This window comes from Pan troglodytes, chromosome 16 (assembly GCF_028858775.2).
Source record: "Pan troglodytes isolate AG18354 chromosome 16, NHGRI_mPanTro3-v2.0_pri, whole genome shotgun sequence".
Taxonomy (NCBI): domain Eukaryota; kingdom Metazoa; phylum Chordata; class Mammalia; order Primates; family Hominidae; genus Pan; species Pan troglodytes.
The window spans coordinates 81163546-81187364 of NC_072414.2; the positions used below are offsets into that span (position 1 = coordinate 81163546).

The 23819-nt window shown below is 54.5% G+C and overlaps 1 protein-coding gene across 34 annotated transcripts in view; it reads left to right on the forward strand.

Moving 5' to 3' along the window:
* Positions 1-280: 280 nt before the first annotated feature.
* Positions 281-23819, forward strand: part of LOC112205616 (uncharacterized) — a 35876-nt gene continuing 12337 nt past the window's right edge. For 6 of the 34 annotated variants that reach the window (XM_063794331.1, XM_063794332.1, XM_063794333.1 and 3 more), the window contains exon 1: positions 15822-16911. In XM_063794331.1, coding sequence (XP_063650401.1) covers positions 16621-16911 — 291 coding nt within the window. In that variant the 5' untranslated portion in view covers positions 15822-16620. The other 28 variants (XR_008539656.1, XR_002939713.3, XR_010151507.1 and 25 more) reach the window with 21 other exon arrangements.

Below are 23819 nucleotides of genomic sequence, written 5' to 3' on the forward strand. Positions count from 1 at the left end.
AGGCTTCCAACCCGCTGCTTGCCATCACCTCCCAGGTCGTTGGTGGCTCCGAGTGAGTCTGGCAGCGCGGGGAGGAGAGGGGGGACGAATGGCGTTGCGACTCCCAGGGAAAAGCTGGGAGGCAAGCGGGGCGTGGGGAGGAAAGGCCAAGGCACACGGCTGGGCGCCCCTCACAGCCTTCCTCCGCCCCCTCCATTCCGCACTGGTCGGGGTGAAGGGGGGAGCGGGGGGAGCCGCGCTGACGTCACTGCGGGCCGTGCCCGCCCGAGAAGGCGGCGCTGGGAGCCGCTCAGAGCCCAGAGAAGCGGCGCGCGGCCAGGAGCCCCCGCTCCGCCACTGCCGTGCCTGCCTCCCGCAGCTGTCTGCCATGCGCTCGCCGGGGCAGGGGCGCCCGGAGAGCGGCGAGAGCTGGGCCTGAGCCCGGGAACGCGCCTGATCAGGGGTGGCGGAGCCGCGGTCCCCACAGCCGCCCCACCCGCGCCGCTGCCTCGCTGGGGCCCGGGCCCCCTTCCTGGTCCGTAAGTGCCACTGCCCGCTGTGTCTCGGCGAGGCTGGGGAGCGAGGGCTAGGGAGTGAGGGCGGTGGCTTCGGCCAGGGCAGCGTCAGGGAGCTGGGCTGGACTGAGAGAGGGGGCTGGGGCATCCCTGCCCGGCCCCCTTGGGCAGCTCAGGCAGCTGGGGCTTCCCTTTGCCGCTGGGCGGGATGAGAAGTGCGCTCCCACTGCGGGTGGGAGGCAGGACCCAGTCATCCCGGGCAAAGGGTTGTGGGGCAGTGGGAAGCGCCCAGAGGTGAGGACTTTGGGTGAGCGGAAAGGGGAAGGGCGCAGGGTCGGCTGGAAGTTGTGGGGCTGAGACAGGTTTAGCAGAAAGGAAGGTTTCTGAAGTGAGGTTCCTGTGAGTCCCAGGATCGCCCTCTCCCTAGCCACTGCCCCCCTACCCCTTCCTTCTTATCCCCTCCCCCACAAAAAATAATAACCTAGAAAGCAGCTTCCTGAAAAAAATATTTTGAGAAAAATGCACCACACAGCACCCACTCTAGACAAGATTTATGACGTTTTCCCCCCTCTGAAATGGGAAGTTGTTGGGAAATCCTATTCACTCTGCTCCCCACTCCGTGCCCCAGAACAGGCCTCTTTGATCTGTCTGTGGGCGTCTCTGCAGCCTCCTCCAGCCTAGGCTCCACTGAGCTGGAGAAGAATATGGGCAGCGGTGGAGGTTGAGTCAAGTGAGGGGCTTCTTTGGAAGAAGGGTTGGTGGGGGAGTTGGTCCAGTTTGGACCCGTCAGAGCAGGGAGGTAACAGAAGCTGGGAGAATTTCCAGGGTCGGATCACAGAAGCAGTACTGGAGTCCAGAAAAACACACTGAATCTTTGTGGCTGGGCAGAAATCGAGGTGCTGGGCCTAAAGGGAGCCCCCTTTTGTGTCCCCATATCCTGGAGGAGGGGGATTCTTAAGCCATGGAGGGGAAGAGGATGGAGTTTGAGGGTCTACCTTTCAATCAAGGAACAGCCAGAGGTTAGGCTCAGTGGGCACTGAGATGGGGGCATCATACAGGGTCCACCTCAGGACTTCCATTAGCAGTATCTGCTGCTGGAGACCCCAGGGAAGGGGTAGTCCTTTGTCCAGGCCTTTTCAGGAGGGGTGCTTTCAGGTTCCTGCCCAGTTTAGGCCTCCCCAGAGCCCACACCTCAGCTGCTGAGGAGAGAGGCTGGATGTGGGAGCCAGAGAGAGCATTACCGCTCGACTGACCACGTGTACATGAAGGTGGGTGTGCAGGCTCTGGGACCTCCTGGGTGCAGGGAGCTGGGTCCATCTGAGCTGGCCCAATGCTGGGTCTCTCAGCTAGCAGTCCTGCTGGCCTCCAGACAATAGGGAGATCAGCTTAATCAAAGCTTGGGCCTGAGGAAGGAACAAAGGAGGGAGGGGGCAGTGGGGTGAGGGCACCCTGGACTTAGCCTAGATTGTGGCTGGAGACACTGTCTCCTAATTAAGAACCTGTGGGGCTCAGGAAAGGAGCACTAGCTCCAGGCTGAATTGCAGGCTGGGTGGCTGCATCTGCCTGGAGTAGCGCCTGGGGAGTTCCATCCAGCCTCTAGATCAGGGCAAGTCTGGTCTCAGTAGAAGGGTGCCTGCACAGGGCTGTTGGCTAGGGTCAGAACTGTCCCCCTCTCCTGCCACTTAACCACTTAATTTGCTATGTCCTGAAATAGAAGGCACACTCCTGTGGGTTGTTAGGTCCCCCGCGCTGAGTTGTGTAACTACCAATAGGAAACAGGAACTTGGGCCAAAGCCAGCTTGGAGTCCAAGCAGCTGCCACTGCCAATGGGTACAAGAGTGTACACGTGCACATGCATGGGCAAGGTACCAGCCACCTGTCTTAGGCTGGCTGCTAGACGGAGGGCCAAGTGTGTGAGGGGGTATTGTGCAGATTTGGTGAGTTGAGGGAGTGCAGGATATGCATGTGGTTGCAGCAGGAATGGGCATTTCCGTTGATCTGGATATGGGAGTTTCATGGCCCAGGGGCTCTCTTTCCTCAGTGGAGATTTGAATACGAAAAATTGAGTCCCAGGCCCTCAGTGGAGGCACCTAGTCGCTGAGGCTTTCTCTTTCTCTGGCTGTTAGCTTCTCCTGGTAGCTGCAGGTGCCCCTGGAGCCTGGGTTTAGGACTGAGGGGGCGAGGTGGAAGAAGTTCAGGGCAAGCGGGGAGGTGGAGAGACAGGCCTGGCAGGCAGCTCTCAGCACCATGGCCAGGGCCCGACCACTGCCACTGGTGCTTTGGCCTGGGTGCCCAGTGGCCAGCCAGACCCAGTACCTGATCTTCCGAAACTTTAGGGACTGTGCTGGGGCTGAAGGCCAAGGCTAGGGGCTTGGTGTGGGGAAAGCTCATGGAACCCAGACCCAGCCTGAATTGCAGGCAAAGGGGCAATCTGGGTCAATGCTGGTGGCTGGTCAGGTTCTCCCCACTTGGTCTCTGAATTGGCCTGCCCAGCAGTCTGCCAGCCTCAGCTGGCAGTGCCCAGCCCACACAATGCGCTTCTGCCTGGTGTCGACCTGGATGGCTTCCCGGGCTCCTGTTAAGCTGTGTGTGGAAGCCGGCTGCCAACCCACGGAGACTGCAGCTGCCTTGACCCACCGGAACAGCCTCCTCTCAGCAGCCTATGGCCTTGAGGCTCGGTCTTTCTGTGGCCTTCTTCCTGGGAGTGGGGCTACAGTGAGATGGAGGAGGCACTGATTCTGGGGCCGGTCTCACTCAAGCAGGGTGTGGGAGCCTCCCCCTGGTCAGCCTCACCTGCTCCCAAGAAGGGACTCGATTTCCCAAAAAGACAGTAGAGATGTGGCTCTGATGACAGTGGCCTCCTGCATCTGAACTGAATCAAAATCAGGTTTTTAATTCTTTCTCCCAAAGCCCCCACCCGCCCTAGGCTTGCAGGCCGGCCTCCGCGCGCGGTTACCGTGAGTCTCGCTGAGGAGCCATTTTGTGCAGCATCCTGCTTAAATCACACTCCGAGGGGCTCGTTCCTCGCTCCCTCTTCCCCCTCGCTTCCTCTCTTTCTTCCCTCTCTCTCAGGTGAAACATGCTTCTGGGCCCCTCCCTGCCTCCGCAGCCCCACCCTTCCCACCCCTGGGTGGCCCCGAAAGGACTAGGGCTCAGAAGGCCGCCCACACACACATCAAGAAGGGAAGAGGGTGCAGGTTCCTGGAGCTGCAGGAGGAGGGGAAGCAAGGGGCGCCTCCCAATTATGGAAATTCATGGAATTAACTGTCTCGGGCCCAAATTCAGAGCTTCCTTCCTGAACCGTGGCTGGCCTCTCTGTTCCTCTGCTGGTTCAGCTGTCCGGCCCTTGTTCACCTTCTGGAAAAAGGAATGTGTCTGCGAAGTGGGATTTCGAGGGAAACATGTACATAGCAGATTTGGTTGGTCACAAGCTGGCTGGGATGAGAGCAGGATGTCACCTGCTTCGGATTTAGAGTTGGGATGAAATTAGAACAAACCACAGACAAGCAATGGGGAAAGAGGCATTTGACAAAATCCAGAACTTGACAAAATCCACATGTGTCATTTTTAGGGGAGTATATGGAAGGAAGGGATTTTTAGTAAAATCATGAAATCTTTTCCAAACCATCCACTTTTGGCCCCTTCTTTCCAACCCATCCTGCCAGGGTTTTACCTGGCTCAGAGTGGCCCAGTGCCCCAGACCCCACTAAAATGAATCTGCACGGGTACCTCCACCTAACCCCACAGTGCTCACTGTAGACAGCAGCAGTGAGAGTCTCTTTGACTCCCGTGTATTGACTGCTGGAATCTGGGAATCCACTTGCCCAGTCCCACATAAAATCTCTCCCTAGCTGTTGAGCTTAAGATTTTTCTGGGGTTATCTAGGAGCAAAGATATTGCATTTTTCATACTGAATCCTTTGCATCTTGGGGATGGCTGACAGGCGGAGGTGAATCATAGGGCTCAAGGCTGGAGGGTAGCCACAGCAGCAAGGAAGAAGGGGGTGATGGCTGGCATGAGCACGAAGTGGTACCCATAGGCCACTCACATCTGGAAGGCTGCAATGGTACCACCAATTCAGCTGCCAGCTCAGTTTAGGGGTGATTCCGGGAGACCCAAGGTGGCAGTCCCTTTCCACTGTTGCGGCTACTTGGAGTGAGTAGCCAGGTGTGTGCTGAGAGCTGAAGAAGGAGAGTGGAGGCATGGCTTTGTGCTTTAATTTTTGGTGAAATATGAATTTAACCAGGAGCCAAGAGAGAGCCTAGGACTTCTCCAAGGTGCTTGGCACAATCGGTTTTACACTCCTAGTGTGTCTAGGAACCGAGAGAGAGAAGGGACCCAGCAGCTTGGTACTCAGGGCCCAGGCCAGGGCCTCGCCCAAGTGGAGCATAGCTGAGGAACCTCTGAGTGCCAGGTGTTATGGGTGGGACACCGACCTGCGCTCACCGGGACACTTAATTCTTCCTTCAATCCCTGGTCTCTGCCGCGTGGGCTAGATCTACTGCAAGTGCTGGGCATGGGGAAAGGAAGAGAGAAGTTAAAGGTGAAATGGCTTCTGCTCTCGGCCTCTCCGTGAGCGCTCTCGGCCCTCCTGTGGAGATCGCCACGTCCTATCACACGCGTCCCTAAACCTTGTCACTCGAGCATTCTTGTCTCCCAAACTCTGATGGTCCGCAGTGGGTACTGGGCTCCCTGGGCCCTGGGAGGAAGACGGAGGAGTTTGGGTGAAAGATCAGACGGTGCGCAGCCCTGACGCTTCTGAGGGCAGAGGGTGCGCTTCCTTGCCCTCGGGGCGGGGAAGCCGTGAACGCCGAGGCCATTGTAAGGCTGGGTGGTGCGGAGCGCGGGAAGGGGGCTGGGATTTGAATGGGAGCCTGTGATTGGCCGATCCCTGGACTGACGTCACTTCCCCGCGGGGCGATTAGCCTGCGAGAGGAGGGCCGGCGGTCCAGTGCGCTGGGGGCGGCCGGGGCGCCCGAGGCTCTCTAAGCGCTCCGCGCGGGTGCCCTACGTGAGCCCCGGGACGCCGTCGAGGCAGGCCGGCAGCGCCGGTGCCCGGACGCACGGAACGGGGAGCAGGGGAGAAATGCGCCGGGAGGGCGAGGGAGGAAGGGAACTGGGCGGGGGCTGCGGGCCTAGGTGGCGGGAGTCAGCGTGTGCGTGTGTCTGTCCATCCCCTCTGGCTCTCCGCGTGCGCCCCAGGATCCGGGCACGGCGTCCGCTCAGGCTCCCGCGCTCGGCAGGCAGCAGCACGTGGAGCCCACGGCGCGGCAGCGGCACTGGCTAAGGGAGGCCCGTTTCTCTCTTTGGTTATCTAGCTGTATGAGTGCCACAGAGCCGTCATAAAGCTAGATAACCGAAAGTAGAAATGACTCTCACAACTTCTGCGTGCGAGCGCCCGCCCCGCAAGAGCCAGAGGAGCCGAGAGGAGCCCAGCGCCGGCCCAGCGGACTACAGCTCGACGGAGCGGCCGCGCCCCGACCAGGTACCTGACCTCGGCTCTCTCTCTGGGGACACTTGCAGTGCCAGCTTTCCCCCAGTCCTCCTCTTTCCTGGTCCCCCACCCCTATCCCCCAGCGCCGGAGCAGGAACCCCAAAGTGGAGCGGGCCGGGGAGAGGGAGGGGGTTGGGGTTGCAGAGGGGTCGCTGGAAGGGGAAGGCGCCAGCCTTCGCCTTCACCCCATAAATCAGGCTGGAACAATCCGCTCCCGGAGCCGTGGACGGGGATTTTGGGATGCAAATGCGATGGGAGAGAGACAGCGGTCGGTAGGGGGTGGGTGGAGGGAGTGAATGGGGTGGGCTGGGGGCTGCCCTGCCGCTAACAATGCGGCCTTTATCGAATTATTCGACGAGTCAGCCCCTGAGCGCCATTAGCATACGGCTGGGGGGTTGCCGGAGCTTCGCCCCTCGGTGAGGTCAAGTTCTTGATAATTTGATCACTTTTCACGGGCTCTGGCAGCTGCCTTTGTGTGCAGTTGGGGGGTCTGTGTGCAGCGTGAAGCGGAGCAGAACTGGCGGGGAGTGCGCTCAATGGCAAGGGGCCAGGGCAGGGGCCTCCCTCCCCGACGGGCCGGCCCTGCCCTGCATACAAACCAAGAGCCGGCGGGCGGGCGGGAGGAACCGAGCTCAGTCTCCCGCTACCTCTACGCCAGCCCCGACCGGGCTGCTCCTGCCCAAGCCTCCCCAACTTCCCGCGAGGTTAAGGTGCAGGCAAGCTCCCAGAGCTCCCCCTCCTCCCTGCCCCAAGAAGTCACGACATACGATGTATTACAGTGTCTAGCAAATAAAAAAGCAATTGGGGGAAATCTGAATTCGTTCCCATGGCAACCCAATGCAGCACACCCGGCCACTCAGGCTCCCAGCCCCTCTTAACTGGGCTCAGGGAGTGGGGCTTGCCCCTGCTCAGTGCGTGGGGGTCCCGGCCCCACACAGTGCTAGGGTCCCTCTCGAGTTTCTCATCTGCCTTCAGGTCACTTTCCACCCTGATGCCTTGGCTTGTCCTGAAGCTCAGGGCCCCTGTAGCTTGGGAAACCTCCCAAGCTCCCCAGCGAGTGGCTGTAGACCAAGGAAGGGACCCTGCCCGGCTTCAGGGAAGAAAGGAAGAAAGGTAGGCTCAGACTCCCCGATTGGTAGGGGGGCTTTCTAAGTATATGGGTATGTGAGTGCTATGATAGACAGGCTGAAAGGAACTGGCACCACCACCCAGCTCTGACCCCCATCCCCTCACCCTTTTACATGAGAGAAAACAGATCTGGGGATCTGAAGTGACTCCCTAAGGGTCACACAGCTCAGAAGGCAGAGCTGGACCCCAGGCCACCTTACGTACATCTTGGCTCACTTCACTCCCTGGAGCCTCTCCCTCAGTGATTTTCACGGCCCCTCTTCTCCCAGCCTTTGCCCAGCCCTCTTGTAAAAATAGAAATATTTTTTCCATCTTCACTCCTGCAAACCTTTTTTGTTCTTTGCCTAACAAAATTATTTTGAATATAGGGTATATATGTAAATGGTGAAAATTCAAACAGTACAAAAGGAAAACCCCTTGGCTCTGGGGAGGAGAACTGTGTGGCTGAGGTGGATGGTAGAGGGAGACTTTTCACTGTATACCTTTGGAATTGTGAACCCTGTGAGTGTGTTAGCATTCACAGTAAAATTAAATAAAAAATACACACAAAAGACCAGGCAGGGAAAGTCAGCTGCCCTCCTACTTTGGTCCCCGGTTCTCCTCAGAGATAATCATGGGCAGAAGGTTTTCTGAATCCCTTCGTACCCCACCTCCATTTTGAAAGGCCAGTTTCCCTTTTTTTCTGACAGGAGGCTGGTGAAGGGTGACTAGAGTGTTTCGGGATTCACGAGGCTATGGGCTGCATCCCTTGGGCCGTCCCTCCCTTCCCAACGCACCTGGGAGCCTGTGTGCTGATGGTGACCTCATTTCGGAGGAAACCGGAGCAGCACTTCCTGCCTCCTTGCCCTGCACTCCCTGCCTTCCTCCCTCACCGGCCAACGGGTGTGGGCAAACCCTGGGCACCGGGCTTCGATCTTCCCCTCCCACCACCCCTACCCGTTTGCTGTGTTGCAAGAACTAGTCCTTCACTTGCCAGGGTGGCTTTGCAGCTTCCCAGCAGTGTCTACACAGTTCAGATGAGTGTTGCTTTTAAACACCACTGTCCCATACCATCTGGGCAGGTCTGAAACCCGAGTTGAGGGTCTGATGAAGGAGGAGTCTGTGCGGGAGGGCAACGCGGCATTTTTCCGCTTTCTACGAAAATCTGTTGATGCAAACCTCCCGCTTCAGAGAAAGATCGCGGCAGCAGGGCTGCGGAGGGCGATGAGCATGCCAGTTCTAATCTCCAGGAGCCCATCCCACACCTTCCTTAAACGGCCCTCGGAGAGAGGCCAGAGGCCAGAGGCCAACCCATCCGATTTCGGCCTCCTGGTACGAATGCCTGCCCCTACTAGAGCAATGTTCGAATCCCCTTTGGACACTTAAAGCCCAAGGCACAGACTCAAAATTGGTGCCTGGGCCCATCAACGTCTTCTGGCCTGCCTGGACCTGGAGTAGCCGGACGGGTCTGGGGCCTTCTCAGCCCCTCGTCTCCTCCATTCCTGTGCCCCAGGAAGGCCTTCCCCAAGCCTCCTCTGGCCACTGGCTCCCCATGTTTGGGCTTCATTTTTGTCTCCGGTTTGTGCTACTCTTTCTTCATCCAAAAAGGCGTTGGAGATCCCGAGAATCTGCTGCAGCTTGGAAGCCAGAATCTTAGAGAATCTCGGATACTTCTCACCCCATTCCTTTCATTTTACACCTAGAAATGGTGTAAAAAGGCCCAGTGGCTCACGGAAGGTCGCACAGAAGGCCACTGACAGGGCAGCGATCAGTACAGCCACCGTGGTGGGCGAGGCATCCGGGGCTTCCTTTTCTCTGGTCCACGAACTCCCAACTCCGAACGCTGTGGGACTGCATGGGCCTCTCCCCGGGCCAATGAAATGCGCTGCCGAGAGGAGGCTGCGGCGCGGCCCTGAGGCCTGATCTCCAAGGGCCGGAGAGTTCTCTGCCGGCCGCGGCCGGACCTCCCGGGAAATGGGACCAGAGCGCGGAGGGAGCCTGGCCAGGAGGCCTCCTAGGACTCAGCCGCGACGCTGAAAAGCATGAAGGGTCGGAATTAGGCACTCATTTAGCGAGCGTTACTAATCCGAAGTTACAGCGCTAATTCCCTGATCCGGCCGCTCCCACACGCAGCGCCGGGATTAGAGGCGCGGCCGCCGCCCGCCCCGCCCTCATACCCCAAACGCGCTCGCTCCGCGCCCTCGAGGCTGCGGGCTCAGGGCTAATCCGCCGCGCCGCGCTCGCCTGGCCCGAGCGCGCGGCGGGTCGGGCTCGGCCAGCTGGGGCGAGCCGGCCTGTTCGCTGGCTCGGGCGCCCGGTTCCGGGCTGGGCAAGGAGCGCTTGGCCATGAGCCGCGGGACAGCCCAGGCGGGACGGATGCGCCCTCCAGGGCCCAGGCGAGGCCGCGCGGTGCAGAACCGCCAGGATTTCTCCAACCTGGGTATGCGCACCCACAGCAGCGGCCTTTGGAGGCCGCGGCGCCATTTTAGTGGCCTTCCTTCCCCCTTGGCATCTCTCGTGTACGGTGTGGCTGGGTGTCCCCAGCTCCCCCCATCCCACCCTGACTTTGGCTGCCCCCTCCGCCAGCCTGGATAGAGTGACCAATCAGCTCTGACCTAGGGTGGGATGCGCGTCACCATGGCGACGGCTAGGGCGCCCTGGCAGTGCTGCCCATCGCAGAGGGCAAGTCTTCACTCCGCCTAGATGGGTGTAAAGCGAAAGTGGGGACAGGTGGTGGGGAGGGGCGGATGGAGGGAGGCCGTGGTGCCTCGTCCGCTTTCCCACCCCATTTTGCCTAGGGTCAGTTCAGCTGGGTCAGGCAGGGGACAAATGGATGGTGTGGAAGGGGCCTGGGTAGGGGCCTGGGTTTGTCCTGGGGCGGCTCTTCCACGAGTCCTCTCATCCCCCCCAGGACCTAGCTCTGGTATAAAGGCTCATCTTGGTCTCTCATCCTCTTCTATGTCTCTCTTCCAAAGACAGTGGTGTTCAGGAGCCCCCAGACGCTTCCCCCCAATTTTCTTGCTGTTAAGTGCTGTGATTTTAGACAAGTCGCTTTCCCTGGGTCTTAGTTTTTGCATCCAGAAGATGGGCTGCTGTGCAGGCTCATGCATGGAAAGCCTTCAGTGCACACCGGCTGTTCTATCAGTGTTAGAGCTCCTTCTCCCTGGGCAAGACCTTTGGGGGCAGGATTCAGAACCTGAGGATGTCCTTTCTGTCTAGGGCAGCCAAGTTTGGGTGTCTCGTGGCTTCCTAGAGCCAGCTTTTCATCTCTCCTCCAGACAGCTGGGAGAGGAGGGAGGATTTTTAAAAATAGAGCCAGGGTGGGGGCTGTGGCTGGAACAAAACCTTGGTCAGTGGCTCTGAGAATGGGGCGCTGCAGCTCCTAAAGCTCTGGCTCCTTCCTTCAAGCCTGGTCTGGCTTAAGCACCACTTTAAGTGGTCCCGGCATTCACTGGCCAGCCCCTCACCGCAATTGAGCCGCAGGGGTTTGAAAAGAGGGCCAGGGCCTCAATGACAGGACCTTGGGCCAGGCTAATTGGTTTTGGTTCAAGGGGATACTGGATTTGTGAAAAGCTCCAAACCGCCTTTCCCACGCCAGAGCCAGACCATGGCTTTAAGGAGAAGGGTTCAAGGAGCTTGGGGCCAGGCAAGAAAGCTGGGAATGAGGTGCCTTCAGCTGATGACCCTGCTGTCATGGCCAAGACAGCCCTCTGGTTGGAGAGGGTAGGAAGCTGTTGTGAGGCCACTTCCAGGGGCACCTGCATTTATGGCCTGTCAGGTACTCGAGAGTCAGCTGGATGCATTCCTAACCTTCTACACGTGGCTGTGCCAAGAAAGGGGCCTCCTCCTTTGGCATACCTTAGTGGTGGAGAGGCCCCATTTTCTCAAGTGGGATCATCCAGTAAAAGAAGCCAGCAATGGCCAAGTTTAATATTTCTTGCCCCAGGAGCTGGACTAAACCCAGACTTTTATATTCAGGGGGCATCCTGGACTCCATCCTGAGGCAGGTATGCAGTTGGTCTCAAGGTGATAACCCACTTCTGTCTCTTGAAATGTCCTTACACTACCCTGGGCATGGACAAACAAAGCAGAGATGAGAAACAGGAAGCCTTGGTACTTAAAAAAAAAGGTCAAATATTTCTATTCTCAAAAGTCCAGCATTAATTATGTTATGATTTAAATCTATCATTATAGATAATTTTAATATAAATGCCTTGAAGCATGTATCTTAAGGTGTACCAGTTACCTATGTGTTTGGACTAAATGATTTCACATATGAATATATAATATACCCATTCTATGTGTGCATATATATATATGTGTGTATACATGGTCTATATACCAAATCATATGCTTATATTAACAATCAGTTATGTTAAGGATGGAGGCAGGGTGGGGTGCTATAAATCATCAGTCCCATTTAAAATAACAACATTGCATTGACTGAGACTAGTGTTTCATGGTTCATTGTGTGTTGAGGGGAGCATTCCTATGTGATCACAGGCTGAAGAAATCCCCTACCTTTTTTATTATCATCCAAATTTTTCACTGTGTTTGCCCACTTGATGCATATAAATAGGAGAAAGGCACTTTGAAGAGATATAGAACTCTGTGTATCACATTTTCCATTTGTATTTCAATTTTTAATGCCCAGAGCCTAATTTCTGTGGGCCTCTGCTGATTTGCACATTTGAGATTCGTGTGTAAATATGCGTGTGGCATGTGTGCATGCCTGGGCCTCCTTATCACAAAGTGTACTCTCTCAATGTTTAAATACACACAATCCACATCGACACATGATTATGGGCTTACGTATTTGCTTCTTCTCTAGAATCGGGTTAATTTTCCCTTCGCTAATCCTCAAACCCATTAAGTTCCCCACCTCCCCACCCCCACAAAAAATTGCAAACCCTACCACAGACCAGTGGTCTCACCCCACTTCTCCAGCAAGCAGTTCTCCAGGCGGGGTGCTGGAGTGAAGGTTCCTATTAGGCAGACTTCATTAATGTTACCAAATATACCCTGGCACATTTACTTGCCTACTATGAAGTATTACCATAAATAATTAAAATTAAACTGCACTTGTCAAAATAAATGAACAAAGTAGAGTTAGGGATGTCTTTGCCTTGATTTGCTTGCTTATTCACTAATTTGAAGAAAGAAAGTGAGAGAAGGAAAGAAAGAACACTGCTACAGACTGCCATGGGATGGGCAGAGGAGATAGGGAGAGAATGCAGAGAGAGAGAAAGAGAGAGACAGAGCCCTCAGTCATCTGCCCGTGGGTTTCCAGTCATTAGGGCACTCTGGGAGGCTGGAATGCAGCCTTTAACGTCAGCCCATAATGAATATTGAGGTGTGGATATGGAAGGAGGGATTTCTTTGTTTACTGAGGAATGGCCATGGGAGTGGGGGAGAGGATTGCCTTTGGGGATTAAGGAGTGGGCTTTGTTTTTATAAAGGGCCTTACTTCTTTTCTGAAGTTTTCTGCAGCTAATTGATTCAATTCAGACATTCCTCCTCCCCGCCCGGCCCTGGCCTCGTGTTTCTGAGATGTGCACAGCCCCATTTCCCCATCTGCTCTGGCCTCTTTTTCCACTGTGACCCTTGAAAAGGGTGTGAACCTTCACATCAACGAGATCACAGGCTATGGGGAAAACAGTCAGGGGCCGAGACCTTTGTATGGATATGTGTGTGATATAAACGCACATACACATACACGCACATATATTAATAGAGGTATAATTTACACCTAGAAACAGATCATAGGTGTACAGTTCTGTGGGTTCTGACAAATGCATTTATACTCATGTGACCAACACCCAAGATAAACCTCATTTCCTTCATTCCAAAAACTTCTTTCCTACCTCTCAGCAGTCAATCCCTGCCAGTCCCCATTCCGATGTCTCTTACCATAGATTAGTTTTACCTACCTAGAGTTTCATATAAATGGAATGTATGCCAGGGCTTTTGAAAATGAATTTATTTAGAGTCTGGAGGGAGCAATGTCCTGGGAGGCCTGGTTGAGCTTGTGTCCAGGAGCACTGGACTTGTGTTAAACACTGTCCCCTTGGATGGGCCCAGAAGTCAAACCTGTCATTAGATTTTTTTTTTTTTTCCTTTGGGAGAGCTGGTATGGGCTGGTTGTCCTCCAGGAGAGCCCTGTTCTCACCTGAGGTCTGTTAATGAGCTGGGGACAGGTGAGCCTCACACGTTCCAACTTGGCTGCCTTCAGCGGCATCCAGGAGCAGTGGTGAGCTATTAATGGAAGGTGCCGGCTTTGTGCTAATTAGAACTTCCTTTCAGCTTCCATCTGTGCAGACACTGGAGCCCCTCACTGGTCAGCCTCGCCGTCCCAACCCCCCTCAGTTTGCAACCTAGTTTTTGTCCCCCCCACCCCCCATGAATTAGGGGGTGCTATGAGTGGAGCTGCTTTCCTCTAGCTCTGGTCAAATCCCGGCTCTTTGTGTATTGCAGAACTGTACTGGGTGGTATTTCTCAGGGCTTCTCTCTCTTGTTGGGGTGGAGATGGACTTGGAAGATGGAGTTGGAAAGGGATTTGGGCACCATGGCCACCCTCCTGGGTAGGCTGGACTTACATCATCGACCTGAGTTTGTTTTGTGAAAGACCTCTCTCCTCTGCCCTCTGGAGACTGTGACTTCAGACCCTTGTCCTCTCCATTACCCCAGTCCTGATGTCTCCCAAGTCTGATGGTACCCACCCATGTCAACTACAGTTGCCATCTTTGCCATCTCAGGCAGCCTACAGGTGGGGGCTGTGTCCTTGACCCTCTTCTGAAAAAGAAAAACCTATTTTTTTCCTTCACTTTTGCTTTTTATTTCTTTCACCTCAGGCCCAATGGACATATATATATATATTTTAATGGAGGTTGTCTCTTACAGAGGTTTCATTGAAAAAGGAGAAACAATGTCCCATTAACGTCATTTAAAGAAAAAGCACCTCTCAGAATGGAGGTTGGGAAAGCTAGGGTTTCTTGCCTGAATATCAGTTGGGATGAAATCCCTTGTAAGGAACTCAAGAGAGGAGCGTTTCCTCAGAATGCTTTCTTTAGCTCCTGAGTCTCCTTAGGTCTCCACTGGGGTTGTGTGTAAAAATACCAAGCCCTCCCTGACAATGCATCTCATTCTCTTCTGCTTGAATTATCCTGATAATCAGAGATCACCCACTTCTTTGACAGTGTAGACTAGGATTTTAAAAATTGGGAGAGAATTATTGGACAGTGTGGCACTTCACCAGCTTCCCTCAAGGTTCTGGATCTACGCTAAAGAGGGGTGGAAATGCTTCTGGGGTGTCCAGAAGGGCTGCAGAAATTCCTCGTCACTGGTCATGGGGAGAGCAGGACTGGCTTGCCTCTGTGGCCTCTTCTGCCTCTGGAGGTGACAATTCCTGATTTGAGGCACTAGGGTGGAAGACTCAGGACTATCCAGGACCAGGTTAATAAACCGGCAGTCCAGATTCCAGAAGGGCAGCAGCTGGGGGCTGGGGACATGCCCATGCCTGTGGGACAGAGTTCTTTTGCATGCTTTGGCCTTTACGACTCTGTATCCTTGACAAGTCACAGGCATCTCTGGGTGAAATGGGGACAATAGTACCCATACCTCCAAGGGTTATGTGAGAATTAAGTAAAATATGCAAATAAAGTGCCTGGCATACAGTAGGCACTGAGCAAAGGCTGGGGCAAGGGATGCATATAAATGTCTGGATCTGAAGTTTGAAATTCCACCTGCTGGAGACAGTGAACACCCCAGTAGATACCCCAAATCACACAGAAGGACGGATGACCAGCTGCCTTCTTCCCCCAGGGCATGCCATACACACTGGGCCTGAAGTGGGAGAATCGGGACCCCAAAAAAACGGCTTGTGGAGCGGGGTTGCACATGGGTGTAAAGTTCCCAGCTTGGCTGCCTGGGGAGGGGGAGCATGTAAATGTCTTTAGAGATTTGAAGGGACCAGGATCTGGACTGACTTGCGTTGCTCAGGGGGCTGGGGCTGGGAGCCAAGGGGGTGCTGCCGGGAGGCCCAGGTTAGCTTGGGGTATGGCATTTCTAACAGTTGGCGCCTGCGGAAAATGGCCTGGGGTTCCAGCTCTGGAAGGTTCCGAATCTCAGTATTCACGAGCGGCGCTGTCCGGAGCAGCCAGGGTTGTCCCTTGGTGGTCTCGGGCAGGTTCTCCGCGATGCGCTTGCTGGGTCGCAGGTGAGAACCTCACGGTTCTCCATTTCCGGAGCTCCAGCTCTGAGCAGGCAGAGGGTCGCTCCCCTCGCCTGCCCCTGCGGTAGCCAAGCAGGTGGCTGGAAGCGTGGCTAGCTGGCAGGTAAGGAGCTCCAGGTGAGACGGAACACGACCCCCAACCCCCTTAGCCGGTGCCCCACCCGATTTCTCTCCTGCGTCCTGGGAGGGCATGGTTGAGGCGCCACCGGTGCCCAGCAACCTCCCCAGGCTGTGGTTGTGACCTGAGGACGCGTGTGTCCCCGCCCCCAGGCCACCGCTACGCGACCCTGAGTGCACCTTCAAGAAGGCCGGGCACGTTTCTGGGCGGGCGTGGGGGGTGCCTGATATCTCCGCTCTATTTTACAGTTACTCCCCTGCTGGTGCCTCCCTCCTTGGCGCGCTTCCCACCTGCGATCGGCGCCCTCTTCGCAGTCACGAACTCGCCAGCAGCTAGCAGCACTGACTAGTAGGAGGGCCCGCCGGAGGAGAGGTGAGCGACCAGAGCCAGGGAGTGGGTGGAGGAGCTGGCTGCCCACACCCGCACTCCGCTCCAGATGTCTCAGAGAGTGGGCTGCGGGTTGGGAGGTTGGGAAATTCCAGGATCAGGTTGGTAGTGCGCCTGTGTTTTTACCTGGGTCACCAGCAAGACGACTCCCCTCCTCCCTAGGCCCGGATCCAATGTCATCCCTCACCCTCAACCTGTGAAATGGCTTTAACCATACACCTGCTGGCTTGTTGTGCTCTGTGACATAATTTGGCAGAACACGGCGTGTAGCACACAGTGGGCGCAAAGTAAATGGCGGCTCTGGCGGTTCTAGCACCGGAGGCGGCTTCTTGGACACCCGGCGTTCGCGGGAGCCTGAGGCGCTCGGTTGCTAGAGCCTTAGCTGGGAGTGGCGCGGCTGCTTCCCGCCCGCGCAGGATCAGGCCGGCCCCCGCGGGCCTGGATCTGGATCCAGAGCTAGGGAAACTGGAAAAACAGGCACAAACTCGGAAGCCGCGGTACGGCAAGAGCCTAAGCAAAGAATCCTTTCCAAGATTCACACCTCGTCTACACCAGGGCACCGCCTGGGCCTACGGCCTTCCGAACCCGAAGCGCCCGCAGCCCAGAGCTGGCATCAGGCCGGGAAGGTCGTCGCAGGCCCCAGAGTGCGGGCGCGGGAGGCGCGCGCCCACCGGACGCCCGGGGTTGGGTAGGCAGGAGAGAAGGGCGCCAGCAGGCCCGCGGCTGTTTCCCCTCGGTCCGCACAGAGGGCCCGGGAGGCCATTTTGAGAGCGCGAAGAGGGGCGGCAAGATGGCTGCGTGGGCACCCGGAAGGTCGCCGCGCCAAGGGCCCGCTGAGCCCCTCCTCGCATTCGTCCAGCCGTGCGGCCCACAGAAGCGGAACGCGCGTCGAGAGCGCCCTGTCCGCTCGCCCCAGACAGATGCCCGGTTATTCATTACCCCGAGGCCTAGAGGAAAGAGTGGCTGCCGTCTTCCTGCCCACAGCCCGCCGGACCCTCCGTCGCGGCTGCCCGGTCCCCGGAGCCGCAGCCGCCGAGCCCGGCTGTGCGTGTCGTGGCTGCTGGGGAGAAAGAGGCGTCCGGTAAGAGCCCCCCTCACTGGGCTGCCCACCCCGGGCAGGGGCGGAAACGGCCTTCCCCGCGTGGGGAACAATGGCGTTATTTTGGAGTCTGCAACCGCGAGCGCTTCAAGCTCTTTGATTATTTTCGAGGAGTGTTAGGTGCGTGGCTAACGCCCGCGTTTTCTTGGAACCACGAAGCCCAAAATGGCGAGCGGGCCGTGGCCGCCCTCCTGGGGCTGAGTGTGGTCCGGAGCGCTGAGAGTGGCCAGGGAGCCGTGGGCCTCCATCGTCCGTGTGGTTGGGACTGAGGACCGTCCTGGAGGCTCCATTCACACCATCGCAGGGCAGGCTGGGGGTCAGATGCGGATGAAGCGGGCCGGGCAGTGGAGCTGCATGTTTGAGCTTGCCCTCTCCAGGCCTAAGGGCCAGAGCTTCTGCTCTTCTGCCTTCTTTGCCCCTATCCTACCCTCGTGAATAATTTAAGCACAATCACTGTTTTTCTAGCTGTCCGCATTGACCCACCGCGACCTCGAAGCAGGTCCCAGGCGTGTGCATTTATATGCAGAGTGACCAAGAAACTTCAGTAATACTAGTTTGTGTCTTTGGAGTCCCACTTTTTGCCAGGGCTAGTGCTAACAGCTTCAGGAGAATTCAGCCTCACCTTGACAGGTAGGGTGATGATTCACTATTTGTGGCTTTTGCCGTAGCTAGGATGCGGCAGAGCCGGTTGTGGACTCGGGGCTATCTGCCCCAAGGCCTGCGTTCCCAACCTGTCTCTCTGCACATACACAGGAACACAGGGATTCATCACCGCTGTGGTTTCATCTTTCAAATAAGCACCAAGCCTTTCCTGAATCCAAGTCCCCATCCCCACACAGCCCTGCCTCACAAGTGAGGGCTCTCCTGTCATCCCCCAACCTCCCAGTCTAAAGCCCTGGCCTCAGATAGATTGTGTGACTGAATAATGTGTTTGTTCTGAGCTTCCTGGCAGCCAAGAAAAGCAAACATGATGGTTTATAACCTTGTTTTTAAAATGAAGCTCATCAGGATTTTAGAGAGATGAACATTTTTCCTGCACAAGACTTATAGAAAATGTAAAGCTTAGTGATTATGTAGGTCAACTGCTCATGTCACTGATGAGGAACCAGGTCCAGAGAGGTTAAGTGATTTTCACCAAGGTCACAAAATTAGCTCATACAGTGAGGACTGAGACCCAGGGGTCCTGACTCGCAGTCCAGTTCCCATCCTCTCATGACCAGGCTTTAGTGGGCTTCTCAACTTGGAGATAGTTTAATTGTGGTCTAGCGACTCCATTCCTCACTATAAATTGCTGAGACCTGGATGCTGCCTTGTTCCTTTCTTTGCCCCCAGTTCCTAGTGCTGGGCTGGATTCATCATTGTGGGTGTCTAAATATTTGATAATTGAGTGGGGCTAAAACTTCTGATAATGAGGGGATGGGGGCGGTGGTAGAGGGGAAGTCCCTGACTTCAGTTTTCTAGGGGGCCTTTTTTTTTTAATGTTAGGTTCCTGATCCTTAATTCCCTAGGTCTCTCTCCTGGCAAGTGGTACGAGGTGGGTAGTGTGTTTTCCCTTTTGGCAGTCATCCTATTCCTAACTGCCCCATCACATTATTGAACCTTATAGGAAAGGGTCATTTGTGTCTTGGGGGACTATGTTGTCAGTGACACCTGCAAGTCCCTTTAGGTGAACTGAGGGAGGTTTCCCCACCAGCACAATGGCCATGAGACCTGGCCGACTCATTCTTTTATCCTCTTTGGGTGGAGAGTCAGCCTTTCTGTAGTTGCTCAGGTTTGATTCCCATGGCTTAAGTACAAATCACAGAACGTGGCTTAGATTAGTAAATTTCCATGGCTCCCAAAAGGTAGCCTTTGAATCCCTGGCATGATAACTGTAGGTGCTGAATAAATTTAGTGACCCTGCAACAGACCAGATTCTCTGGAATTCTAGGCTGGAAAGGTGTCACCCCTGGATGTGGGGAGGGTTATGCTTCTTGATGGGAGCCCCCGTTGGTAGAAAGGCTCCAACAGATCCTGGCCAAATTCTGTCATCTTTGGGTAGAATCTGCATGGGCAAAGCAGAGTAGGTAACTAGGGCTGGTTTGCAGCTAAAGCCCCAGCTGTGGAAGAAAAACAGGGTTCAGCTCCCCAGATTAGTTACTGTCTACAAGGATTAAAGGCCCCAAATAATGGCTGGCTTCTCCCCTCCTCTGTGCCAAGGGAAGACATGTAAATACAGCCGCACGCCAGCTTAGGCAGTAGATGTGTATAAATCGAATTTAGCAAATCAGATCATGGTTTAAATGCACTATTTAAAGCAGTCCTGCAGTGAAGCCTTTTACAAAGGGAATAATCATTTTGTGATGCTAATCATCAGCCTCCAATTTATCTCCTTTGTAAGTTCAGATGTTGGTGCACTGGGTGTTCTGAAATTGGGGCGCTCTTGTGTAGGGCTCTGGTGATGGCTGTCTGCCTTCTTTTTCTGACCTCTCGTTTTAAATGGGTGCATGTCCTGTTTCTCACTGGGGGCCTCAGGATGCTTGTCACTTAGCCTGATAGTTCTCATCTGTCCCACTTATCTTTTTATAATCTGATAGAGCCCACCGTTCAGCTGCTCCTGGCTCCTTTTTTGAGACTTTTGCCCTTCCTGGGGAGAAATACAAGCCCTGCTGTTCTTGAGGTGTTAAAACCAGCTCCCTCTCTGAGCTGAACCGTCTTTTGTTTCCCTGAGCTTCTGGTACCTCTGGTGCAGATCAGAAAGATGATCTTAGAGTCGGCCAGATGACACAAATCAGCCCTGAATTTAGAAGGTGAATTAAATGCAGCCACCCATTTGCTGAATAGGCAATATCCAAAATATTCTCCCCATTCACGGCAAAATAACTGAGGCCTGGATGTTAAAGTGACTTTTCCCACAAGTTAAAATCAGGACTCCAAGGAGAACCTGTCTCCCAATTGCTATAAAAGTGTTTTATATGCTGAGCTGTAGTTCCTTTCTCTGCAGAGAAAATATAATCAGAGACCATCTGGGTGGGAGAGAAAGAAAGAAGAGAAAGAAATGGATCAGAGTGGAATAAAGGAAGTGGGAAGGAAGCTGGGGGGCTTCGAGGAGCCTGACCTTGCTTAGCTTACAGGCCCTGATATAGTGTCTTTGTCAATGCTGCCACTATTGACGCGTTCCTCGGTAATTATGACTGTGTGTTGGCATGGCGACTCGGAGTAAGAAGACTAGAAGCACTGGGTAAATGCACGACTTGTTCTTGCCTTCTAAAGCAGAGAGGAGCTTTTGTGGGTAGTTCCTACAGGGATACATGGTAGAAAATTCACCAAACCCAGTGCTGGAGTGTGAGTATTTACACCCCATAGGAGCCAGGTGGCCCTGAGCATAGATTGTACAAATAGAGGTCCTTAGCAAGACTGGCATCTAATGCAGAGGTCTCCCAGAGCCTCCCTCTTGTGTCTTCCTGTTGGTCTTTGTTCCTTAGCCTTGTAATGTCAAGTATATTCATTTCTGCTCATTTCTGGGTTGTCTGTTTCAAAGTAGGTTTATGTTGCAGTCTCCCTGAATTTGACTGATCATAAAATTATCTATTTCATAGGCCATGACTATGTATTTGGAAGCTGAAGGGAAAGGCTGATGGGCACAGCTGGGGCTTCCCTTTCTATCCTTGTGTGCTTTTCTTAGATACTTGGACCACATTCTCATCCTCTCCTGAAAATGGGGAGAAGTTGCTGTTGTCAAGAGCTGTGCTGTCCTTTATGATAACCACTAGACACACATGCTGTTGATCTCATGAAATGTGGTCAGTGTGGCATGTTGAAATGATAATGTTGGGTTAAGTACAATATATTGTTAAAATGACCTGTTCATTCTTACTTTTTAATGAGGCTTCTGAAACATTTAAAATTATACTTGGAACTGACATATTTTCATTGGACAGTGAGGTCTACACTAGATGCTCAAGACCTCCTCCATCCCCAGTGCTTAGTAACTAATCCTGATCTCCCCCCAGGAGGCTTCTGGCCACACAGGGCTCTGTGCATAGAGGTCCATGGAAAAGCTAGAGAGGAGGCAAGTAGAGAGCCTCGGGCCTTAAGGGGCTTTTAGGAGTGCCTAGTACAGCCCTTTAAATGGGGATTACCCCCCAGTCCTTGGAGGCAGAAGTCGTGGCTTGAATCTGCAGGCAACATTGTATTTTTCAGCATTTAAGGTGGGGACAAGGCAGCCAGTGGGTAAACCCCAGAAAAGTCTTTGGATGAAGGTTTAGCAGTGCCCCAGTGGAGTTTGAATGGGCACAGCTGTAGATAACAGGAGGGTCGTCCTCCTTCCCCTGTCCCTAGCAGTGATTTCATAGTCTCCCAGATGTGCAGAAACCACAGGGCATGGGAAGGCAGCCATGCATCCCAGGTTCGTGCCAAACCCACTTTCAGCAGGTTTGTTTCCTTTGGCCCGAGGGCTCCTTGTTGCCCCTCTCCTGGCTGCCCCTCCTCCCCTCAGCCTGTGCTGCTCTCTGTGAGCTTGGAGCTTCTGGGATGCGTCTTGGCTCAGAGCCAGCGTCTTCTTGGAGAGGCCTCCTGCCCTGGCTCCCTGCCAAACCTCAGGGCCTCAGAGAGATTTTCCAGGGAGATGCTGGGCTCATACTGCTGTCAAAGGGCAGAGGGGCCTCAGTTAGCCTTCTGCCCTTGGAGGACCCCTGGCTGTGGGTCTGGGCTTGCCTCCAGCTCCCTTTCCCCCTCAGAAACTCCAGTTTCCTCCCCTGGAAACCCTGGACTGGGTTAAGGGCCTTCCAGCTCCAGTAAGCCTTGAGTTTATAAAAAGAAGGCCCCTCACATGAGCCTGGGAGGTAAGGAAGGGGCATCGAGGAGGCCATAATGAGTCATGACGATGGGGACAGGAACCATTTACTGAGCACTGACTCTGCCAGGTTCTGTGCTAATGCTTTGTATATTGTATCTCCTTTGAGGGCCATCTCTTGGGGAGAAAAAAGAATAGTAAATTTGACCAGGGATTTGCCCTTCTTTTCTAAGCCAAATGCCATTTGGGTGACTGCATGGGGTGTGTTACAGGAGCTACAGCCCTTGCATAGGAGGGACTATCAGCCCCCAGTGAGTCCTTGTCTCCCAAAGAATCAGCCTGGGCTTTGGGAAGCAGCATGAGTTCATTTGGGTTGCCACAGGATGCCTCTGCAGTGTTTCCTGCTTGAGGCTGGCAGTACACCTGGAGAATCAAGATGGGAGGGCTCCATGCTGGGCCCCTGGGAGCCTTGGTGCAGTGCTAGAGGGGTGAGCAGCATACCACCCGGTCCGGATTTATCTCCTAATTGTGTGCTCCATATCCTTGCTGTGCCTCAGTCTGTAAAATTAGGGGATTGGCCCAAGCCTACCAGCCTGCCCACAGTGCCAAGGGATTGTGGCTGCTCAGGATGATGCTGGCCTTTTACTTTCTGCAATGTTATATCCCCCTGATGTAGCACGTATGATCTTCTGGAGGAGGGAAGGGGGCCCACATCCTCTGTCCCATCTCATCTTGTCCTTAAGCAGAGAATGTCAAGCCTTCCTCCTATCTGCCCAGTTCTGCACTATAGCTCCTGCTGTCTCCTTAGGTTAGGAGAGGTGGCACATGCCTCTGAAGGCATGTTACATCCTTGATGAGTGCTGGGGGAAAAGAGAGTAAAGAAACAAGTCTCAAGTTTATAGCCACCCCTTCCCTTTGAATCTGCAGCTTCTTTTACCCAGTATTGAGTCCACTGTTCTCTCTTCTACTGTGGGTCACAGACTCCAAGACCATGGTGGTGTGAGGCAGAGGCAGTGTTGCCCAGTGGGTATCCAGGTGGAGGGGTTGGTCTGACCTAATTGAGAACCCACAGGACACCCCTTCCCCTCTTCCTCTGAGCCAGTTTTCCCATCTGCAAAATTGGGAATAGTAATACTTACCTTGTGACACTCAAGATGCATCCCCCATCTTGCTGGTCTGTCACGAGTAAAGGCCAGGTAAGGTGGCCAGCAAGGGACCAGGGTCAGTCAGCTCTCTGTTAGTCACTCTACAATAAGCTGTGGTGTTTACAGACCAGCCATAAGCTCTGCAGTGCAGGGAGAACCCCTGACCTCTAGAAGCAGAGAAACTAGTATTACTAGCCTAAGGCGGCACAAAAAATCCAAGGGGCAGATTGTTTTGATGTTTTGTCTCTGTCCTTGGGAGTTAAGAGAAGAGGAATTAGATTGAGGCGGAGAAGCCTCACTGTGCCCAAACAGGTCTTCTAGGCTGTTGAGAGGGCAAGACAGGGCATCCCTACCAATGGGGAGAACTCTCTGACCAGGACCTTAGAGGTGGAGATGAAGCGGGAGGAGGAGTCCTGCTGGACTGGGCCTGAGATTTGGGTATAGGTCAGGTCAGATGGTGGAGGATAAGAATGACAGAGGTAGGGAGCAGGCTAAGAGAATTGGTATGGTCACCATGTGCAAGATGGGTGGGCACTGGAGGCTGTCAGGCCTTGTGCTGCCCAGGCCAACCTGAGCTGAGCAGCCACACCCACCCTGTGCCACTCACCTCTTATGGTTCCTGGCCTGGACGTCAGCAGCCCCAGGGCTGTGCTGTGGAGCCATTTCCCACTTTGCAAGGGAACTGCGGGGCTCTGAAATTGGAAGTCTTCCCATGCCACACTGTATTTTTTCTTACCACACTCATTTATTCATTCAATGTCTATTGACCACACATTATGTGTCAGCCTCTGGGCAAGGCCCTGGGGATACAGAGAAGGAAACCACATTCCCTGGCCCAGCACTTTCGCTTGTGATGTGGAAAGGCATATATCCATCTAGAGCTAGAAGGCCGGGCTAGCGGGGGTGGTTTGCTAGATTAGCAGGCACTCCGGGTCTGACAGTTATCATCAGTTTGTGGCTTATTGGCTTTC